We start from the raw sequence: 20,704 nt of genomic DNA, 5'->3' as shown, positions 1-20,704 counted from the left end.
GAACAAACGTACTCAGAAAAAAAGCAGAGATCTGAAGGGGAATCCTGGCCGTAAAGAAGGCAGAGGCTAAGAGGACAGGACTGCCCATCATGCCCACACCGAAGCCTGACGATGTTCTCTTTCTGCTCCGTCGCAAAGGGCTTTCCAAACACGAAGTCTTAAGCCGGCAGCTCCGCTTGTTAACAGAAGCAACTGTGGTTTTTCTGCCCTGGGATTTGACTCCAAGAGATCTGGCACAGCATGAATTAGTGAACACTGTCATTCTTTCCAGTCCTTAATAAGGTCTTTTTACTTTTAATTTCTTCATTTCTCGTAAGTAAAAATACTCTCAATTTTTCAGAAGCCCGCAGTTATATTTAGGCCACTAGAAACAGAAGGCCTGACAAATACCAGCTGGGAACAACACAGGGCCCGCTTCAGAGTCGGCCTCCAGTTCTGGAAGGGTTCTTCGCCGGACACTCACGAATGAGAGTGGGCCCGATACTGCTCTCTGAAGAGCATCTTTGTTTCCTGGAGCCTCTCAAAGGACAGTCCCACGCTGCCTCCCACATCACCTCCCATCACCACTTCCACACACGAAGCTTGATGTGCTGTCTTCCTCCTCTTCTTCCTCCTTTTATCGAGGAGTAACATATATAAAGTGCCTAAAGGGCGCTTATTGCAAATAGATGACTTTGTATACTTTTCAGCCCTAAATCACCACCACCCGGGTCAAGATGCAGACTATTTCCAACATCCTGGGAGGTTTCCCCGTGCCTCTCACTGGTCAGTCTTACCGCCCCCCTGCTGGGTGTCCACGACTCCGATTTTCTTTACCACACAAATTAGCTTTGCCTGTTCTTGGCTAGAAATAAATGGCTTCATACCGTAGGTGCTTTTGTGGCTGGCTTCATAGGCTTGATAAGAGAAACTTACTCAGTGAGTTCGGTGAAGGCATTCACGTGAAATTCATTCTGTCAGTTTAACTCGAACAGCTTTGTTGAGGTGTAACTGACATACAATAAATCACACATATTTGCCGTGTATTGATGAGATTACTCACGCCACGAACCCATCACCATCATTAAGATAATGTACATATTCATCGCCCCCAAAATTTCTTTGTACCCCCTTGGCCATCCTCCCTCCCCCCTTCCCTTATCTCCGCAAACACTGACATGCTTTCTGTCATCACACATTGGCTTGCGTCTTGTACAAGTTTATATAAATGGAAGAATACAGTACGTCCACTCTTCGTTCCAGGTGCTTTACTCAGCATGCTTATACTGAGATTTATCCCTGTGACAGCAGGTACCGATAGCTCCTATCTTTTTACTGTGCAGAGTTTTCTTAGTTGGGGTCAACTACAGTTGGTTTATTCATTCACCTGTTGATGGACATTTGGGCTGTTTCTAGTTTGTGGCAAATAAAGCTGCTATGAACATTCATGGGCAGATCTACATATGGACACAAATTTCCTTTCCTCTCGGGGAAATATTGGATCCAATGATTGGTACATATGTAACTATTTAAGAAACTGCCAAACTGGGGCGCCTGGGTGGCATAGTGGGTTAAAGCCTCTGCCTTCGGCTCAGGTCATGATCCCAGGGTCCTGGGATCGAGCCCCACATCCAGCTTTCTGCTCAGCAGGAAGCCTGCTTCCCTCTCTCTCTCTGCCTGCCTCTCTGCCTACTTGTGATTTCTCTCTGTGTGTGTCAAATAAATAAATAAATAAACAAATAAAATAATATAAATAAACAAATAGCATAAAATAAATAAATAAATAAAAGAAACTGCCGAACTGTTTTCCAAAGTAATTTACTATCTTTATTTCCCACTAGCAGTGTATGAGGAAACCAGGTCCTGCACATTCCCATCAGGATTTGGGATGACTAGTCTTTCATTTTAGCCACTCTACCGGGTGTGTGGTCATATGGTGGTTTCGTCTTGTCAATTTGCATCTCCCTAATGACTAAAGATGCTGAGCATGTTTTCATGAGCTTCCTGGCCAACCATTTATCTTCTTTGGTGACGCATCATTTCAGATCTTTTGCTTATTTTGTATTGGCTTGTTTTTTCCTTACTTTGACTATTGGGAGTTCCTTATATATCCTGGATACAAGTCCTTTATTAATTATAGGACTTGGAAATATTTTCTCTTGGTCTGGGGCTTGTCTTTTCATTCTGTTAAGGGTGTCCTAGAACAGAGGAAGATAGTTTTGATCAAGTCCAATGAGTCAACCTTTTCTTTTATGGATTATGAGTTTGGTGTTGTATCTAAAAACAAAAATCTTCCATTAGTTTTTCTCCTTTGTTTTCTTCTACAAGATTTAATGATTTAGGTCTTACATTTAGATCTGTAATCAATTTTGAGTTAACTTCTGTGTATTGTGCAAGGTATGGATCAAAGTTCATTCTTTTGTTTACCAATATCCAATTGTTCCAGCATTATTTGTTGAAGACTATGCTTTTTTCATTGAATTACCTTTGCATCTTCATCCAAAAACAGTTGTCCATATGTCTGTGGGTCAATTTCTGTACTCCATTCTGTTCTATTTTCTATTTATCTATCTTTACACCAGTAACATGCTATCTTCATTACTGTAGCTTTACAATAATATAAATATTGGGTAGTATAACTCCTGTAGTTTTGTTCTTCTTTTTGAAATTTGTTTTGGCTATTCTAAATCCTCTGCATTTTTGTAAGGATTTTTAAATCAGTTTGTCAACTTGTGCAAAAAGTCTGCTGGGAATTTTACCGGAATTCTGTTAAATCTAGAGATCAGTTTGAGGAGAACGGTTATTTTTAACAACGTTGATTTTCTCAACTCATAAACATGATATGATTCTCTACTTTTTTAAGTCACTTCTCTCAACATTTTGTGGTTATAAGTATACAGGTCTTTCGTATTTCATATTTTTCATGCACTTATCAATTTAATTTTTCTATGGTTCACTGGCAGCAAGTAGAAATATGATTGAGTCTTTGCATACTGATCTTATATCCAGCAACTTAGCTAAACTCTCTCAATCTAGTAGCTTTTTTTACCGGATTTTATCAGATTTTCTACAATTTTGCTGTCTGCAAGAAAAGACAGTTTTACTTCTCCTTTCCAATCTGGATGCATTATTTCATTGCCTGATTTCACCAGTTAGAACTTCCAGTAAAATAAAGAATAAAAGTGGGGAGAGAAGACATCCTTGTCTTTTTCCTGGTCTTTCAGAGACAGCATTCAGTCCTTCACTATTAAATAGGCTTAGTTCTAGGTTTTCAGTGCATGTCTTTTATCAGATTAAAGCAAGTTTCTTTTTGTTCCAACTTTGCTAAGAGTTTTTATCAGGAATGGAGGTCAGATTTTGTCAAATCTTTTCCGCATGTAGCGAGATAATCATATGGTGTTTGGGGGTTTTTCTTTATTTGATAATATGATGAAATACATTGATTCATTTTAAGTGTTAAACCATTATATTCCTGGAATAAAGCCCACTTATCCATGACCATTACCATTTCCTCTAAGATTGCATTTAATTTGCTAAAATTATATTTAGAATATTTGTATCTATGTTCCTGATGGATAACCATCCACAGTTTTCTTGTAGTATCTTTACTTGACTTTGGTATGTAATGCCAGTCTCCCAATGAGTTGAGAATTTTTCTTCCTCTTCAATTTTCTGGAAGCAATTGTATAAAATTAGCATTATGTCTTCCTTAAATGGAAGTAGGAATTTACCAGTGAAGCTATCAGGACCTGGCATTTTCTTTGTAGGGAGGCTTTTAGCTACAAATTCCATTGATTTAATCAACATAGAATTATCCTGTTGACCTACTTCTTCTTGAGTCAGGTTTGGCAGTTTGTATCTTTCAAAGAATTTGTCTTTTTCATCTAAGTTGTTGAATTCATAGGAATCAATGTATTCATAACATATCCTTATTCTCCTGTTACTAGCTACAGACTCTGTAGTGATGTCACTACTCTGTCTCCTGATAATGGTAATATGTGTCTTCACTCCTTTTCTTCCCCACCATCACCCTGGTTCAAGATTTATCCATTTTATGGGTCTTCTCAGTGAGCCAGCTTTTGGGTTAAATGGCTTTCTCTATAGTTTTTCTGTTTCTATTTTACAGATTTCTGCTTTGATCTTTATTGGTTCCTCCTTAGTTTGAGTTAAATTGCTCCTCTTCTTCTAGTTGTTATGGAGGAAGCTGAGGTCATTGATTTGAGGTCTTTTATCTTTACAGGTATTTACTTACATGAACTTCCCCCTAGGGGCTGTGTCAGCAGCATTCCACAATTTCTGATATTTTGTGTTTTCAATTTCATTCAGGTCAAAGTACTTTCTATTTTCCCTTCCACTTCTTTTTTGACCCATGGATCATTTAGAAATTTGTTATTTCCCCATTTGGGGGTATTTTCCAGATATATTTCTGTTATTGGTTTCTAATTAAATCCCATTGTGATCAGAGAACAAACTGAAACTTGAATCTTGTTTTATGGCCCCAAATATGACTTACCTTGGTAAGTGCTTGTCATGCACCTGGAAAGAACGCATATCTGATTTTGTTTGAGGGATGTTCTACATAGATCACTAGGTCAAGCTGGTTGAGAGTCATGGTCAAGTCTTCTACATTCTTACTGATTTCTTTGTCCATGTGTGCTGTCAATATTAGGAAGGGAACGCTGAAATCTCTGACTGTACTCGTGGATTTGTCTGTTTTTTCCTGCAGTTACATCAGGTTTTGCTTCAGTAATTTGAAGCTCTATTAGTAGGTGCATAAGTGTTTAGGATTATTATGTCCTCTTGATAAATTGATTGCTTTTATTATAAAATGGCCCTCTTTATCTTTGGTAATATTTTTTGCTCCACATCTACTTTATCTGATGGTAACAAGGTCCCTCCAGCTTTCTTTTGACTAGTGTTAGTATGGTCTATCTTTTCCCATTCTTTAAACCTGTGTCTTTATATTTAAGTGCGTATCTTGCAGACAGTACACAGTTGTATGTCTTGTGTTTTATCCAATCTGCCTATCTCTGCCTTTTAGCTGAGTTGTTTTTGTGACTATTAATATAATCATGTTTAAGTCTGACAGCTTGCTATTTGTTTTCTAGTTGTCCCTTCTGTTATTGGATCCCTTTTCCTTTTTCTGTCTTCTTTTGAATTATTTGAAACCAATAATAATAATAACAATAAATTCTACTGTTTCTCTTTTTTTGACTGGTGAGCTAAAGTTCTTTGTTTTGTTACGTGAATGGTTGTTTTAGGGTTGATAGTAAACATCTTTAACTCATCAGTCCTCCTTCAAGTAATATGATGCCATTTTACATGTATTACAAGAATCTTGTATTATGTATTATAAGACTCTTACAATACTGTATATTAAGAATCTTACAATACTGTATTTCCATTTATCCTCTTCTGGCATTAACATCTTACTTATACATACACTCCCCAACACATTATTACTATTTTATTTAAAGAGTCAATCTTTAAAGGAGATTTAAATCTACCATTAATTCCATCCAGCATATTTTTCTGTTCAGATTTTGTCATTTTCAACCTGAGAAGTTTGATAAGGGTTTTATATCATCCCTGGTTCTATTTAACTTTTTGAATCTGTGAAATACTGTGTTAATAACTTTTAATATCCTTTTTTTTTCAAATTCTAAAATCTGCATCAGTTCTGAGTTGGCTTCAATTGATTGTTCTCTTTACAAAGAACGGTGCTATTTTTGTGCTCCTCTGTGTGTGCCCGGTAATCTTCGACCAAATGTCAGACATCTTGAATTGTACCTTCTTGAGTGCTAGATATTTTTCTATTCCTATATTCATAAGCTTTGTGCTAGAATAGTTACATCATTCAGCAAAAGTTTGATCTTTTCCACTAGTACATTTATGACTTGCTAGGTCCAGAGCAGTACACAGTCTAGGGTCAATTATTCCCCTAGGACCATGGCAAGAGTTTCCTGAGTATACGCTCCAATGTCCCCTGGATTGTGAGTTTTTAAAGTCTGGCTGCTGGGAAGAGTCACTGTTTCTGATACCGCATGAGTGCTGGATACTGTTCCCTTCAGTCATTTTGAATGGTTCTTTCCCAATCTCTGGCTGTTGAGTCCCATGCCGTGCTCATCGGTCCAACCTGAGGAGGACCCCTGTGGTCTCTGCGTCTTCCCTCAGTGCTGCTCTACTCTCTGGCACTCTGTCCTGAAGACTCTTGCCCCCATAGTCTCACTGGACTCTCAAGCTCCTCAAATCAAGGAGTCCATCGGGTTCTGCCTGGTTTCCCATTTCCACTTCAATCCAAGGATAAGACACTCTCTCAAGGCAGTCACCTGGGGAAATTTTAGGCTTCAACTCATTTGTTTCCCATCTCCGAGAAATCATTGTCTTATGCTGACCAATATCCATGGTTTTGAAAACCATTGCTTCATATATGCTGTCTGGTCATGTTTCGTTTGGGTTGTTTCAGGGAGAAGGTAAGGGGAAATCCAGTCCTTGTTGCTCTATCTTGGCCATCAAGCTCTTGTTCGAAATGGGACGGTAAATCCAACACCTGTTAGTCCATCTTGGCTAGAATCAGAAGTTTTTTTTAATTTTGTTTAGTGTTATCTTGTATGGACATGCTATAATTATTACCCATTCTGTTGTTGATAGACTTTTGCAGTATTGCCAATTTTGAATAAATGTAAATGAAACTGCTTTGAACATTTTTACACATATTTTGATGGATACATGCACTCATCTCCCTTGAGTACTTAGGATTAGAATCGCCAGGTCACTGAATAGGCATATGTTTAGCTTTAAGAGATGCTGTCAAACAGTTTCCGAAGCGGCCCACTATTTTACACTCCCACCAGCAATGTATGGAAATTCCAGTTGCTCCACGTCTTCATCAGCACTCAGTAGTGTTGGTGTTTTTCATTTTAAGCTATTCTGGTACTATCTCACTTTAATTTGTAGTTCCCTAAGGATTAATGGTTTTGCTTGAGCACCTCTTCATGTGCTCATTGCCCATAAGAATATCTTCTTATATGAACTGTGTATTCAAGTCTTTGGTCTATTTAATATTGGATTGCTTAACTTTCTTAATGACCAGTAGGGTTTTTTTTTTTAAACATGTATTCTGAACAGGAATCTTTTGTCAATTACTGTGAATCTCCTCACCTGTTTATGCCTTATCTTTTCACTCCTTTTCTTATGATGTATTTTGATAAACAAAGGTCATCAATTTCAACATAGTCCGGTTCTTTGGGTGTCTTGTTTAAGAAATTCTTACCCACCACAAATCACAATGATAGTTTCATATATTTTCTTCTAAAAGCATTATTGTTTTTTCCTTTCTTCTTTTCGAATACAGCAGCAAGGATATGAAGAATTATATGTAGCCTAAAAACTTCTTTTTGCCCCTCTGTTGGCCTTCTGTTCAATATCCAACTGTATGACACTCTCAACAGGCAATGCAAAGTCAACGACTGCACATCCTACTACACTAACAGCAGGCTCTACACCCATTACAAGGTCCCCTGCTGTTCACATCATGACTTGCTGATCAGTTAGCAAAACAAGTATTTCACTTCACTCTTACTGCATTTTGTAGTGCTTCTGTTCCTTTCGTTTGAGAGTTTCTATAAATAACAGGTTGAAGAGCCCTTTTCTTTGGCTAGGGGCCCAAGGAGTGAGTTTTTATTTCCTTCTTCTAGTTTTTCATTGTTTTCTAAGTTCTTTTATAAGACATGTGCATACTTTAATTTAAAAAGTAAACTTAAAAAAAGAAACACATTGAGCAGTTGTGATGGAAGTATATGTATGTTTTTTCATTTGTAGGAATAAAAGATGACATTTCACAGCTCTTTCCGAAACAGATTATGTTAACTATACACATTATGACTTACAAAAGCAACTTGCTCGGTCAGTGTCAGTTGGGCAGACACAGTAGAACAGTTTCATTAACTTGAAAGCTTTCTACATCTCCATAGTTTCCCTTATTAATAACGTATGGTTTTTATTAAAGTCTTAGTCAAGTTTGTTTTTTTTTTCTCCCAGCTCTTGGTCTTACCTTATCTGCAAATGAAGCCACAGAAAATTTTAAAAATACAATGACTTGCCAGGTGTCATTAAAAATTTCCAAGAACAGAAGCTGAGTGATTCTTTGTGATACTGTCCTTGTTGCAGGAGAAAGAGGAAGACATCTGGATAGTGCTGCTGATGCTCTGCCCCAGAGTCCTTTTCTCCTGCACCGTTATGGGACAAAGACGTGTCCAGTCACCCGAGCCACATTTAGAAAAGCATAGTTTACTTGACAGCATTTACAAATTATGTCTTTTCCTCAGAATAACTTACACTGCAGAAATGCTTCCATATGCTAAAGTTGGACATGCTATTGTAATGAAAAAGAAAAAGAGATGTCTTTTAGTGGGTAGTTTTCATATACATACGAAACTGCAATATGCAATTAGTAATGCTGTCCCTTAAGAATTTACCATAAATGGTTTTCTAATTCTTTCTGCCGCTCTCTGCTACAGATTGGGAGTGGATTTTTGTCATAAAACAATGGGTCAGCAGGAATTCAATTATGATTTATCTAAGCAATGAGAGCAATTTGAGAGCAATCATAATTCTTATTTTTAAATGAAAAAATAGACTTTTTTCTCCAAACTTTTGTGTTTCTGCAAGTTCCAGGAGGAGACAACTTCCAACTTCAAATTCCAAAACACACACATGTGCAGTTAACTCCTCTCTGTCAGGCTTTAGATTGGTGGTCTGCCGACTGTGGGCATGGGCCAAATCCAGATAACCACTTATTTTTATAAATAAAGTTTTACTGGAATACAGTCACTCACAGTCATTTACCTATGGTCTATGGCTGCCTTTGTGTTACAAAAGCATAGGTGAATAGTTAGAAACTTTGTAGCCCAGAAAGCCTAAAATAGTCACAACTGCTCTTTCATGGAAAAAACCATTTCTGACCCCTGTTTTACTAAGGACATACTTCTCATGTTGCAGAAATAAATGGATGCTACCATTGTTAGTACCTCTGCCCGGATGTTTAGGCTATAAGCAGGCAGGATGACAGCCACAGCTCTACAAAGCTCTAATGAAACAGTAAGAAGAAACTCAACACCCAAGAAAGTACTAAATCTGTTCTTCTCTAGGGTGCATGACAAAGACTCTGGCAGCCAAAATGCATATAATTATATTTGAAAGCTCCCCTAAACTGTATGTTCTCCGAGTAAATTAATCTATAAATAATTTTGAAAAAAAATTAATCCATCTTCCTACTGCAAAGTTCTTTCCAATATTTTGGGGAGGAGCCATATGTCAAGATGGGATACTTTCTACTCAATTTTAAAATTCCGGGGGTGCCTGGGTGGCTGGTTCGGTTAAGCATCGGTCTTCAGCTCAGGGGCCTGGGATCATGATCTCGGGGTTCTGGGATGGAACCCCGTATCGGACTCCCTGCTTAGTGGGGAGTTTGCTTCTCTCCCTCTCTCTGCCCCTCCACTCACTTGTGCTCTCTCTCTCAAATAAATGAAATCTTTAAAAGTAAGTACATAAAATAAAATTTAACATTCCAACGTAACTCACAGCCTTTCTTCTTTCATTGTTCAGAACAAATACTTAAAAAAGATAAAAGTAATACCTATTTGTGAACCTTTTTTTCAGGATATATAATTATGTATATATGTGATATATATGAGATATATATATGTATGTATCAGTCATCAGGCTAACTTGGAAAATAGCAAAGTAAATCATCTATAAAATATGTTCAGCTATGATGGTCTGTTGGAGCAACAAGAATGAAACACTGGCAAATTGATTCAACTATTCAACAATTCATTCAACAATCGATTCAACAATTCAACTATTAAGATTAACAATCTTGACACTTTAAAACAGTATTAGTAATATAACTTAATAGTGAAAAGAGCGCTGTCTTGGTCCATGCCAGCTGCTATAACAAAAATACCACAGATGGGGGGAGAGGGGTTTATGACCAACATACATTTATTTTTTCACAGTTCTGGAGGCTGGGATGTCTGAGATTAAGGGGCTGGCAGATTTGGTGTCTGGGAGAGCCCATTTCCTATTTAAAGAGAGCAGGTTTCTCGCTGTACCTTTATCTAGCAGAAGGGGCCAGAGATCTCTTTGGGATTTCTTTTATAAGGGCAAGAATCCCCTCATGACCAAATCACCTCCCAAATGCCCCACACCTCCAAATTCCATCGCACTGGGGATTAAGTTTCAACATATAAATGCGGGGGGGGGGGGGGAGATACATTCAATCTATCGCATTTCACTCTGGTCCCCCAAAATTCATGTCCTTCTTATATGCGAAATATATTTATTCCATCCGAACAGCCCCCACGTTCTTAACTAGTTCCAGCGTCAACTTTAAAGACTAGGCCCTGGATGCCTGGGTGGCTCAGTGGATTAAGCCTCTGCCTTCAGCTCAGGTCATGATCCCAGGGTCCTGGGATCGAGCCCCACATCGCGCTCTCTGCTCAGCGGGGAGCCTGCTTCCCCCTCTCTCTCCCTGCCTCTCTGCCTACTTGTGATCTCTGTCAAATAAATAAACAAAATCTTTAAAAATAAATAAATAAAAACTAGGTCCATCTAAATATCACCTCAATTCATACAACCTGTCCTGAGCAAATCTGCTCTCCAACTGTGAACCTGCCTAGTCACACCTGTCATGTGCTTCTGAGATACAGCAGTGAGACAGACACCAGACAGGCATTCCCACTCCAGATGGGAGAAAGAGGAAAGAAGAAAGGAGTAACAAGTCCCAAGCAAGTCCAAAATCCAAGGGCAGAAATTGCCTTAGACCTTAATGCTTAGAATAATCCTCTTTGGTTTGATGCTCCTGCTCTCCAGACTCAGTGGGACAGTGCTCCTGCCTGCGGCTTTGCTGGGGAAGGCTGAGGCCCCAAGGCTCCCAGGTGCCCTGCCCCCCGAGCTTTGGGCTGCCCTGTCCCCCTGTGGCTCTCCAGGGTTAGGGCCTAGGATCACGCTCTGCAGGGAGGCCTTGTCCTTTGAAGTCAAGATGGAAGCAGCCACGCCCCTGTGGCTTGCTGGGCACAGCCCACACCTCACCGGGTTGCCGGAGCAGCACCTGGGGCAGCCGAGGAGAGAGTGCTGGGCATGGAGACCACCCAGAGAGGTGATATGTGGAGGGTCAAGCACAAGGAACACCTATCCTCCCATGCATTCTCCCATGGTCTCGGAAAATAGTCCTGGCTTCTGTGAGATGGTTGACTAGTCTCATCATCAAAGGGTCTCTTGGCCACACCTTTGGTGTTCTCCCTGAAGACTTTCTCCTTCTCTTCAATATGGATCAGCTGAGAATGTCTCAAATCTTTTAAGTTCTGGGCTCTGCTTTCTTTCCAATTAACAATTCCATCTTTAAGTCATTTCTCTTTTCTCACATTTTACCACAAGCAGGCGAGAGAAGCCAGGCCACTCCTTCCACACTTTGCTTCGAAATTGCTTCAGCTAAATATCTAATTTCATCGCCTGCAAGGGCCACCTTCACAAACACGAGAACAGGAACACAATTCGGTCAAGTTTGTTTGTTTTTTGGCCACTTTATAACAAGCATGGCCTGTCCCCCAGTTTCCAAGAACACATTCTCATTTCTGTCTGAGACGCCATCCTCCGCCGTCTGCGGTCCACCACCTTTTTGTTCGCGATCACTGTTCTCCCCTTCTGAGCTCACACCAGAACACCTTGAAAAGTCCACTCATGGCAACGTAGGCTCCTCCTAGCAGGCCACCCCCTTACTCTGCCGGTCCCTGCCCGCCACCACGTTCCAAAGCCACCTCCATCATGTCACACATTTGTCAGAGCAGCGCCCCCACCTCTCAGCGCCTGCTTCCGTCAGAGTCAGTTCGGGCTGCTAAAAGAAAGTACCAGAGACTGTGCAGCTTACGAACAAGAGAAACTGATTTCTCACAGGTCTGGAGGCTAGAAATCCAAGATCCTGGTGCCTTCTTCTGGGCGGCAGACTTCTCATTCTATCCTCCCGGGGCAGGCAGGATGCTCTCTCCCGACTCTAATAAGGCACTAATCCCATTCATCAGGGCTCCCCTCCCCTGAAAGGCCCCACTGGCAGATACCTTCATATCGGACATTAGGTTTCAACATGGGAATTTTGGAGGGGCGGGGCGGGGGACACAAACATTCAGTCTACAGGAGTTGTCCTCTCTGACTTCTTGAAATTATGAATGCGGATAATGCAGCAAAGGGAGAGGGGTATAGATTTCCAGTGACTCTAACAACATGAGGCTGAGACTTTGATCAGGTTTTCTACTCATTCCTTCATTCCACGAGCTGGGAAGACAGCAGTTTCGTGGAGCTGACATCCTTGTGGGACATACAACGCAATACAGGCCCATACCTGGCCCGGAAAACCAAAGCCAGAACATAAGCCAAGAGAGGTTAGACGAAGCAGACAAGAGCATTAAGACTCTTGTAAGAAGGGTCACATCCAGGCAAACCCTTGGGCCTACTCGTCTGCTCCCTTCTCTCCTGGATTTCCCCTGTGAAATCCCTCTCTGGGGAAAGTTTCCAAGCAACTTAGTCACACTCAGACACGAATGCCTGACCTCCCATTCCTCTGAGAAGTGTCTGCATTTCCTAACTTGCAGGGAGGAGGAGATGCTAGGTAGTAGGTAGGAAGGGGTCCTAGGGACCTTCTCAGAGTCATCTCATGCATCTGCTCCTGAGGGAGCCTTCGTCATGCCCCCGTCCTGGTTCGGCTTGTTTCGGCAGCCGCCGATAGCTCACCTGCTACAGAACACACAGAGCCTGAAGGGAGGCATGCTTCATACTGTCGGTGTGCCCCCCGCCGGAAGTTATGCCCCCGCCCCCTTCTCCATCCAGCCCGGTTGCCTCAGAGGTTGGCCTCTGAGGACTGCATCAAGGGATTTTTGTCTTCTTTTGGTTGGGCCCAGCTCAGGGGAGTCCCCAGCTGGAAATGGAAGAGGGGAGCAAAGAGAGGGCCAGATCTTTATTTCTCTGCTCACTCCCTGCCTGGCTGCTGGCTGCCAGGGGCTGCTATGCCCTCCTACCAAAGGTCGGAGCTCCCCATCGGGGCTCTTCTTGCCTATAGCTACAGCCCAAGCCCCAGCTTTAGGGAGAGCCTTTTTTTAACCATCAAGACCCGCGGCCCCTAGAGGGGGTCAAAGCCCCACACTGGCGCTCCACCACTCCCAAGCAGGTCAGTCTTCTGTCTTCTCACCGAGCTCGCCCGCCCTCGTGGTCCCACCCGCAAGGACACAGCCAGCAACACCAGCGAGGCTCTCAGGTCGGACACGGACTCTGGGTGCCAGCTTCATTCTTAAGCTCCAAGGGCTTCAGAGGGACAGGACTGGGAAACATTCTATAAACAGTGCTTCCTCTCAAGATCAGTGGTGACTCCCCTCCAAAGAGAACCAAACTCAGGGTGATGCCTGGAGGGACCCCAGCCCCTTGGTGCAGAGAAGCAAAGCCTCTGAATGGCCATCGCTTACCTTTCTGTGTTCAGTGGAGGGCTGTGGGCAGACGAGCTGGAGTCCAAGCAGCAGGAGGGAACCCAGGACACTGAGAAGGAAAAAACAGCAACCGTGAGTATGTCCTCTGCTGCAGCAGCAGCACCCAGGGAAAGGCAGCAGCTCCCCCTCATCACCACAAGAGAGAGATCAGACCAACTCCTACCCTGGGATGGGACCCAGCCAAGGTGCCAAGGGCCAGTCTCGAGGGCGGGGAGGCAGCGCAGTGCTGTGGGCTTGGCTAAGGCAGGGGGTACATCTGGGCTCAAACCCTTTCCCACCACCAGCGGGGTTTCTAAGTCAGGATGTGTAACCTCGGGAGCCTCAGTCTTCTCCCGGGTAAGATGGGCCAACAACAGAAACTGGCCCGGAGGTTTGAGGAGGCCAGACACAGAGAAACGGCTAGAGTGCATGCTTGGTCCTAGTGGAGCTGGTCAGGTCATGCTAAAGTGAGGCTCTAAGCCTGGCCAGGGAGGCTTCTCTCCAGGCTTCCCCTGGAGCCTTCCCTCTGCCGGTTCTTGGCCCTTGAGTGTCACAGATGTTCTCCATGGGCGGGATTAGCCGTGTTAAGCCCTACTGTCACCAGCCCTGATTAGGACTTGTCATCAAATAAAGGGAAGGTGTGGAATAGGAGCCAGCTGGCCCTGAGACAGCAGGGTGTGCTGGGAGGGATGTCGCTTTGGATTCAAACACATTGAGGATGGAATCCCAGCTCCACCATTCCCATCTGGGTGACCCTGGGCAAACTAATGTCTCTGACCCTCAAGGTCCTCACCTTCTGTAAGGGTTGCTGGGGATGACGGAGGTGAAAAAACACCCACCTAGTTAGTCAGGGGACAGACAAACATTGTCAATTAACTAAAATGCCCGAAGCCCCGACTTGAAATCATCAACGCCATGGTTTGAAGCATCCCTGAAAAGAGGCCACTTGTCCTACTTAGTTGTCTTTTGGATCCTTTTTTTAGGGTCTAATCCTGAGGACAGCGAAGTGATCTGGGCGGTTCTCACCCTTTTCGGAGCCTTCCAACACAACCGTGAGATGGAAAACACTACTCCAGTCCAAGCAGAACTCACCGTGCGGAGGTGGACGTGAGGAAGCCTGTCTGAACATGGGAGTTAGGGCGTGTGGGGTTAGAAAAGGCTCCCACTATCTCCAAGTATCCTAAATGCCGCCCTAAGCCCCTCATTGTAAGAAAATTAGCCAGGCCCTGGCAGACCACCCAGAATGGATGTGAACAGACGGGTCGGAGACAGCAAGGGGGTGGGAAGCGGGGCGAGGGGACCATGGAACGGGGTGACGGACGCATCCTTTCCCTAGTTGACTTGGACTTGGCTGCTAAGGCCCCAAAGCAGAGGCCCAAGAGTAGTACATAGACCCCACTCCAAGCAGGAAGGGCTGCACCATCTGCTGAGAACCAGAAAAGGAGGTGCCCCTGCTGCTCCACCCTAACCCATGTTGTCACCCCTCACCGCCACCAGCTGTGCAAGAAGAGGGCCAGAGGGTGAGAGAAGTTCGCCCCGTGCAGATTTCTTTGAAGAGAAATGCAGGAGCGCTGAGCACAGCCCCTTCCTTTCTTGTAGGAGAAGTCAGAGTTCCCTCACAGGACAAGCCAGGAGGGCTGCCATGTAGAAAGCTTTATGGGAGCCCCCATGTTAAGGATACGAAGGACCACTGCCACAGTCTCCTCCTGAAAAGTATCTCAAGGACAAAATCCCGCTGAAGTGCCTGGGAGGGCAGAGTGGAGAGAGAGGGCTGGAGGGGGAACATTTCTGGAACTTGCAGGAACAGAATATGCTGGCTTTTCCCTCTCAACTGAAGGCAGGCACCGTGGAACGCTGGGTTTAGGTTGCCTAGAAAGGACCTCACCAAAGGCTGCTCGCCAGGGCTAGGGGATCAGTGGTGGATACCCATGGAGTACCGGACTTGGGGGAGGGTCATAAAGAGATGTGCAGCAGGACACCCCAAGTGAGGGGGAGGTTCTCCAAAGGGCCACCCTAAGTGCCCCAGGAGAGGAGAACACAGAACTTAGACATCTGCCGACCTGAGGTCAGCAACACCAGATCTCCAGCGGCACCCAGTCCATGGAAACCCTCTGCCGGGTCACCTCCCCACTCCCCCGCTCCACCCTGGAGCAGCCAACAGCGGCAGAGGGAGGGGTCAGGTGGAGAACTGGGCATGGGAAGAAACTAGCCCCGCCCCCTCTTCCCGCTAAGGGGGTCTGAAGCCCCACCCCCCCAGTCTGGGGGCAGAGAGACACTTTCAATGGAATGAGAGACTAAAATTTTTTTATATCTGATGAGACTTTTTTTTCCCCCAACCAGTTTTTGTTTGTTTGTTTGTTTGTTTGTTTGTTTGTTTTACAGAGATCACAAGTAGGCAGAGAGGCAGGCAGGGGCCAGGCAGGGCGGGCAGGCTCCCCGCCAAGCAGAGAGCCCAACGCGGGGCTCGATCCCAAAACCCCGAGATCATGACCGGAGCAAAAGGCAGAGGCCCAACCCACTGAGCCACCCAGGTGCCCCCCAGACTTTCTTTTTAATGCTGAATATCTATATGCAACATCCTTCCAAGCAGGGGATCTATTCAGAAAAACAGAATATGAAATTCGTTATGAAGAGAATCAAAGAGCTGGTTATAACTCGCCGAGGATCTGGGTCAGTGCGGTCCAGTAGATTTTTCTGTGACGATGGAAACGTTCTATTTCTGCACTATCCAGTGCACAGGTACATGGATCTCGGGGTGAAGTGACTCACATTTTGGATGAATACCAAAAACTACTGAAGGAAAACGAAAACTAAAGCTTCTAAAAGGACAGGCATTCCACCAATAAAGCTCTGCCTTCCTACAAGTACAGCTTTTTTGGACTTTTCTTTTTAAAGATTTGTTGATTTATTTTAGGAGAGACGGGGGGGGGGGGGAGGGAGAGGGAGAGAGAGAAAATCTCAAGCAGACTCCCCACTGTGGTCAGAGCCCGATGTGGGGCTCGATCTCAGGACCCTGAGATCATGACCTGAGCCAAAATCAAGGCCAGAGCCAAATCCGAGACGGATGCTTAAGAGTCGGACTGAGCCACCCAGGCACCCTTTCTTTGGACTTTTTGATACTCGAAAACAAGACTGCCCATTAACCTGCAACAAACCAGAAAACTGCCCAAGATGTCCTCCAGCCACCAGGCAGGGACATCTAAAGGAGTGGGTGTGAACACGCTGGTGGGAAGAGAACAGGTATGTTCTAGCTGAATCCTTGCTGGATCCAGTTTGTCCTCCAAACCCAGGTGCATGTGCATCACAACTAGGGAGTCTACGCTCCTTAGTTATATGAGCTGGCACAACTAACTCCTCTCTGGACCTCAGCTTCCCCATCTGTAAAATGGGAATAATATGACCTGCCCTGCCTCCCTCAAATGAGTCAAGGTGAAAGACAGCCAGGGTTTTCATGAACCTGTGCCTACAACTCTGAACCACGGTAACATTCTGGCACTGTTTATTCACATTAAAAAAGAAACCAGAAAACAGATTGGTGTGGTTTTGTTAAAAAAAAACAAACAGCAGCTCCATAAATGTGTTACACACCTCAGTCCCCTCCAAGTTCTTGGCAGACACCTAAGCCACATATTTGTAATGCAATCAGAAGCACTTTCTCATAACCACTCATCCCAGGCTGTTTCCATACCTTTCCGGGGGACATGGGGCAGAGCAGGGAGTGGAAGGTGAGAGGAGGGAAGATTCTGGGTGTTCTCTGTCTCAGAGGAAGGGCATTCCAAGTTGCCTGGTTAACTCTACTCCCAGATACTTCTACAGCTCCTCCCCTCCCCTATTTTGGGTGCCTGCCCAAAGTTGTCCTTTCTCCATAAAGCCTTCCCCAGTCTGCACAAAAGAGCTTCTTCCTTACTATCTCACGGGTTGAGTCTTTATTCAATTAAACTTCTCCCTCCACACACTAGACTACAAGCTCCATGAGATCAAGAAGTTGGTTTTATTCCTACGTTATTCCCCAGCATTCAGCGAGTATCTGCTATATAGTAAAACCTTCATTTACTGAATTAATGAATGATGCCACATCCTCCTAACAACTTATGAAATTTAAGACAAATGGAAATACTGCAAATTAACAGATTCAAAAATGCCCTGAGTCACTTTGGGAGCTTTTGAAAACTATCTCATGAGGGACTTATTAAGATCAGTTGTGCTTTTCAATTTCTATGTGATGCCCCCAAAATTTATTCTCATCAGATTGACACAAGCTATGACAACAAAAAGTTTGTTGGTGCCTCTTGTTGCAAAAATGCAACAAAAATTATATTTAGTGTTCAAATGCTTCTTTTCTTCACTGAGCCGGGTCCTAGTGGACCTAAATGCACAGGGGTAACCAATAAAATTCATTCTGGAATAAACTCTTAGTTATTAAATGGGCTCTGCTCTGAATGGAATAGAATAAATTCCCCCAGAGGGGAAATTATTCTTTGGGCTGCAATAACAGCAGCCAGAGCAATATATAACCCCAAGGGCCAGATGAACCTCTGCCAAGGGCTGGAAGTTTCCCACCCCTGCTCAGTAGAGTCTGTTTTAGGATACCCCACCCTGCTCACACATACCTATGTAATTGGTCCTCCATAGCTGTGCCCATAACTGCTTCAAAACACCAACAATCTAGCCCAAACCCTTGTTCCTCCTGACCCGATTCAAAATTAATGTTGGGGCAATGGGAGAGCATGCGTGTGTCTGTGTGTGTGCAACTCGTGTGTTATTTCACTTTGATAGTTTGCTTTGGCAAACTGTTCCCAGCTTGCAACGTTTTGACAGATTGAAGGCTACCAGGGCCTTTGGCAAACAAATCACACACTCCCCTCCAAGCGGCGGGGGAAGCCACATTCCTACGAAGACTTTCCGATTCACCTTGCAGTAGAAACGACCCAACATTTCACATCAGAACACACAGGAGAAAAAAAAACGTGCCATCTCCCCAGTATTGTTCTAGATTTTAAACACTGCATCATCTCATTTCCTCATGTAGAAAATAATGCTCATTGAAATTTGGCACAAGATTTACAGCACGGAACTGGGGCTCTGCTCTGGGCTTCTGGATTGACCCGGGTCAAGCCTACCCCACTCCCCATGCCATGCCACCCATCCTCAAATCTGGGTCAAGGGGTGGATCGCATCACAGCCACCAGGTACCTGGGCTCGCCTCAATGAACTCAATACTTGAGCGTATCAAGTAACAAAACAAGGAAAACAGAAAAAAAAAAAAAAAAAACACCAACAACAACCAAAACCCAAAAGCCTTACTTCTTCTTCAGTTAGTGTAACCCAAGAGATATTTGGGGAGCAACCTGGAAACTAATAAAATTATACCGACCTTAGCGAAAGAGAGCCAAAATCTTAGCACTGAAGTGAAATCTCTACTTACTGTGCTCCAGAGATGAAAAAGATTTGCCCAGCGTGCCTGTCACCATGTTTGGCCTTCCTTTGACAGCAGTTAAGAGTAGAGGCAGGGGCACCTGGCTGTCTCAGTGGGTTAAAGCCTCTGCCTTCGGTTCAGGTCATGATCTCAGGGTCCTGGGATCGAGCCCCACATCAGGTTCTCTGCTTGGCAGGGAGCCTGCTTCCTCCTCTCTCCCTGCCTGCCTCTCTGCCTACTTGTGATCTCTGTTTGTCAAATAAATAAATAAAATCTTAAAAAAAAAAAAAAGTAGAGGCAGACAACAGAAGGACATTGGAAATGAAGTCTGGATGGTTTATACCACTGATCTCCATGCTTCAGGTATAATTTCATTGAATCTCCACAACCATCCTACCCAACATTTTTCTTATACCCCCTCTTCAGGTAAGGAAATGGAGGCACAGAGAGGCTAAGTCATTTATTTGCTTATCGAAGGCCACACATACCTACTAAGTGGCAAAGGCTGATTTTGATGCCAGCAGTCAGACCCCTGGCCCAGATGCTTAACCACCGTGCTCTGGGGCCTCGTTAACACAATACCCCTTTGAACCCCGCATTTCATCACATCCATTTTCTTCCCCAGTCTTAGGAGGCTGTGGCTTCACACATCTGTTTCACTTTCTGTCATGCTTGCAAAAATAATCCGAAAGTAAGTACATGTGATAAAACCTAGTTTATCCAGCCTCACTAGAGAACCTTTTAAATTTTAAAATAATTGAAGCTAACCATTTCAATCCCAAACTTAAAAAAATGTGCATTCTACTTATTTTCCTGCTTTCTTCTACGGAGCAAGCTGAGCTGAAGTCACCTTTTCAGGATGGCTCAGGACCGCCAATGTTGAGTATCAAACCATTTGTAGAGCACAAGGTAGGAGCCTTGCAGCAGGGCGGGTTGAGAGGCGCAGACGCCTGGGGTCTTCTGAATGCAGCGGGCCCTCTGCGGTCTCCTCCCTGCCGTCAGGCATTGCTTACTGCGCTGTGGTTGAGCCTGTGTCCTCCTAATTCAGCCCCTTCACCTCGGCCTTGGCCTCGGAAACAACCTGCAGCCAAAGCAAGACCAGCAGGCTCCGGGAAAGGGCCCGCCTGGCTTTAGTGGGGTGAATGTTTCCGATCTGGAGCCTGGATTTGCAGACACCTACTCAATGCTTATTGGCTTTTATTGCTTATTTCCAGGTTCTCAACTCTAGAAGCCATTTGCGTTTTCTGAACCAGGGCCTCTGGAAAAGGGAGGTGTCTGTCACGGCCCGGCTTTTTAAGACACGACACCCTTCGGTACTCGATGGTCGATTTCTTGAGGGAATGGCTTCTGATACATCTTTACAATAAGCAGACTCTGGTCGACACAGCTCTAGTCCCAGCTCAGGGCCAATGAACAGCCAGTGGATGCAAGAAGGGAAGGTTGGAATGAAGGGAGAGAGAAAGAAGAACCAGAGGGAGGGACAAAGAGGCAAAGTGCCCGTCAGCCATGCTCCAGCAATGCAAGTGTTTTTCTAAGAGCATCCCAGAATTCTCTGTTGGGAAAATTAAAGAACTGGCAAAAGGAAGACGGTCCTAAAAAGAGGATTTCCACAAGTTGGCAGTTACGGGTTCTAGCCCCTGAGGCAGGGAGGGGGGCAATGTTTCCCGGAGGCCTATCCATCCCCTTGAGTCCATATGGAATGGGTCGCTGGCAGCCCAGTGATCACACCTTGACTCCACTGAACCCTTTTTGGTACAGAATGTTCTAGCAAATCCCACAGTCAAGTACTGAGTGATGA

General features: G+C 44.2%; 1 protein-coding gene across 1 annotated transcript in view; it reads right to left on the bottom strand.

Moving 5' to 3' along the window:
* THSD4 (thrombospondin type 1 domain containing 4) overlaps positions 1-20,704 on the bottom strand; it is a 564,181-nt gene that overhangs the window by 514,652 nt on the left and 28,825 nt on the right. The window contains exon 3 of the mRNA XM_046009651.1: positions 13,491-13,560. Within this exon, the coding sequence (XP_045865607.1) occupies positions 13,491-13,560 (70 nt within the window). The remainder of the gene's footprint in view (positions 1-13,490; positions 13,561-20,704) is intronic.

Source organism: Meles meles, chromosome 6 (genome assembly GCF_922984935.1).
Source record: "Meles meles chromosome 6, mMelMel3.1 paternal haplotype, whole genome shotgun sequence".
In the NCBI taxonomy this organism is placed as follows: Eukaryota; Metazoa; Chordata; class Mammalia; order Carnivora; family Mustelidae; genus Meles; species Meles meles.
This window is presented reverse-complemented; position numbering and strand designations above follow the sequence as displayed.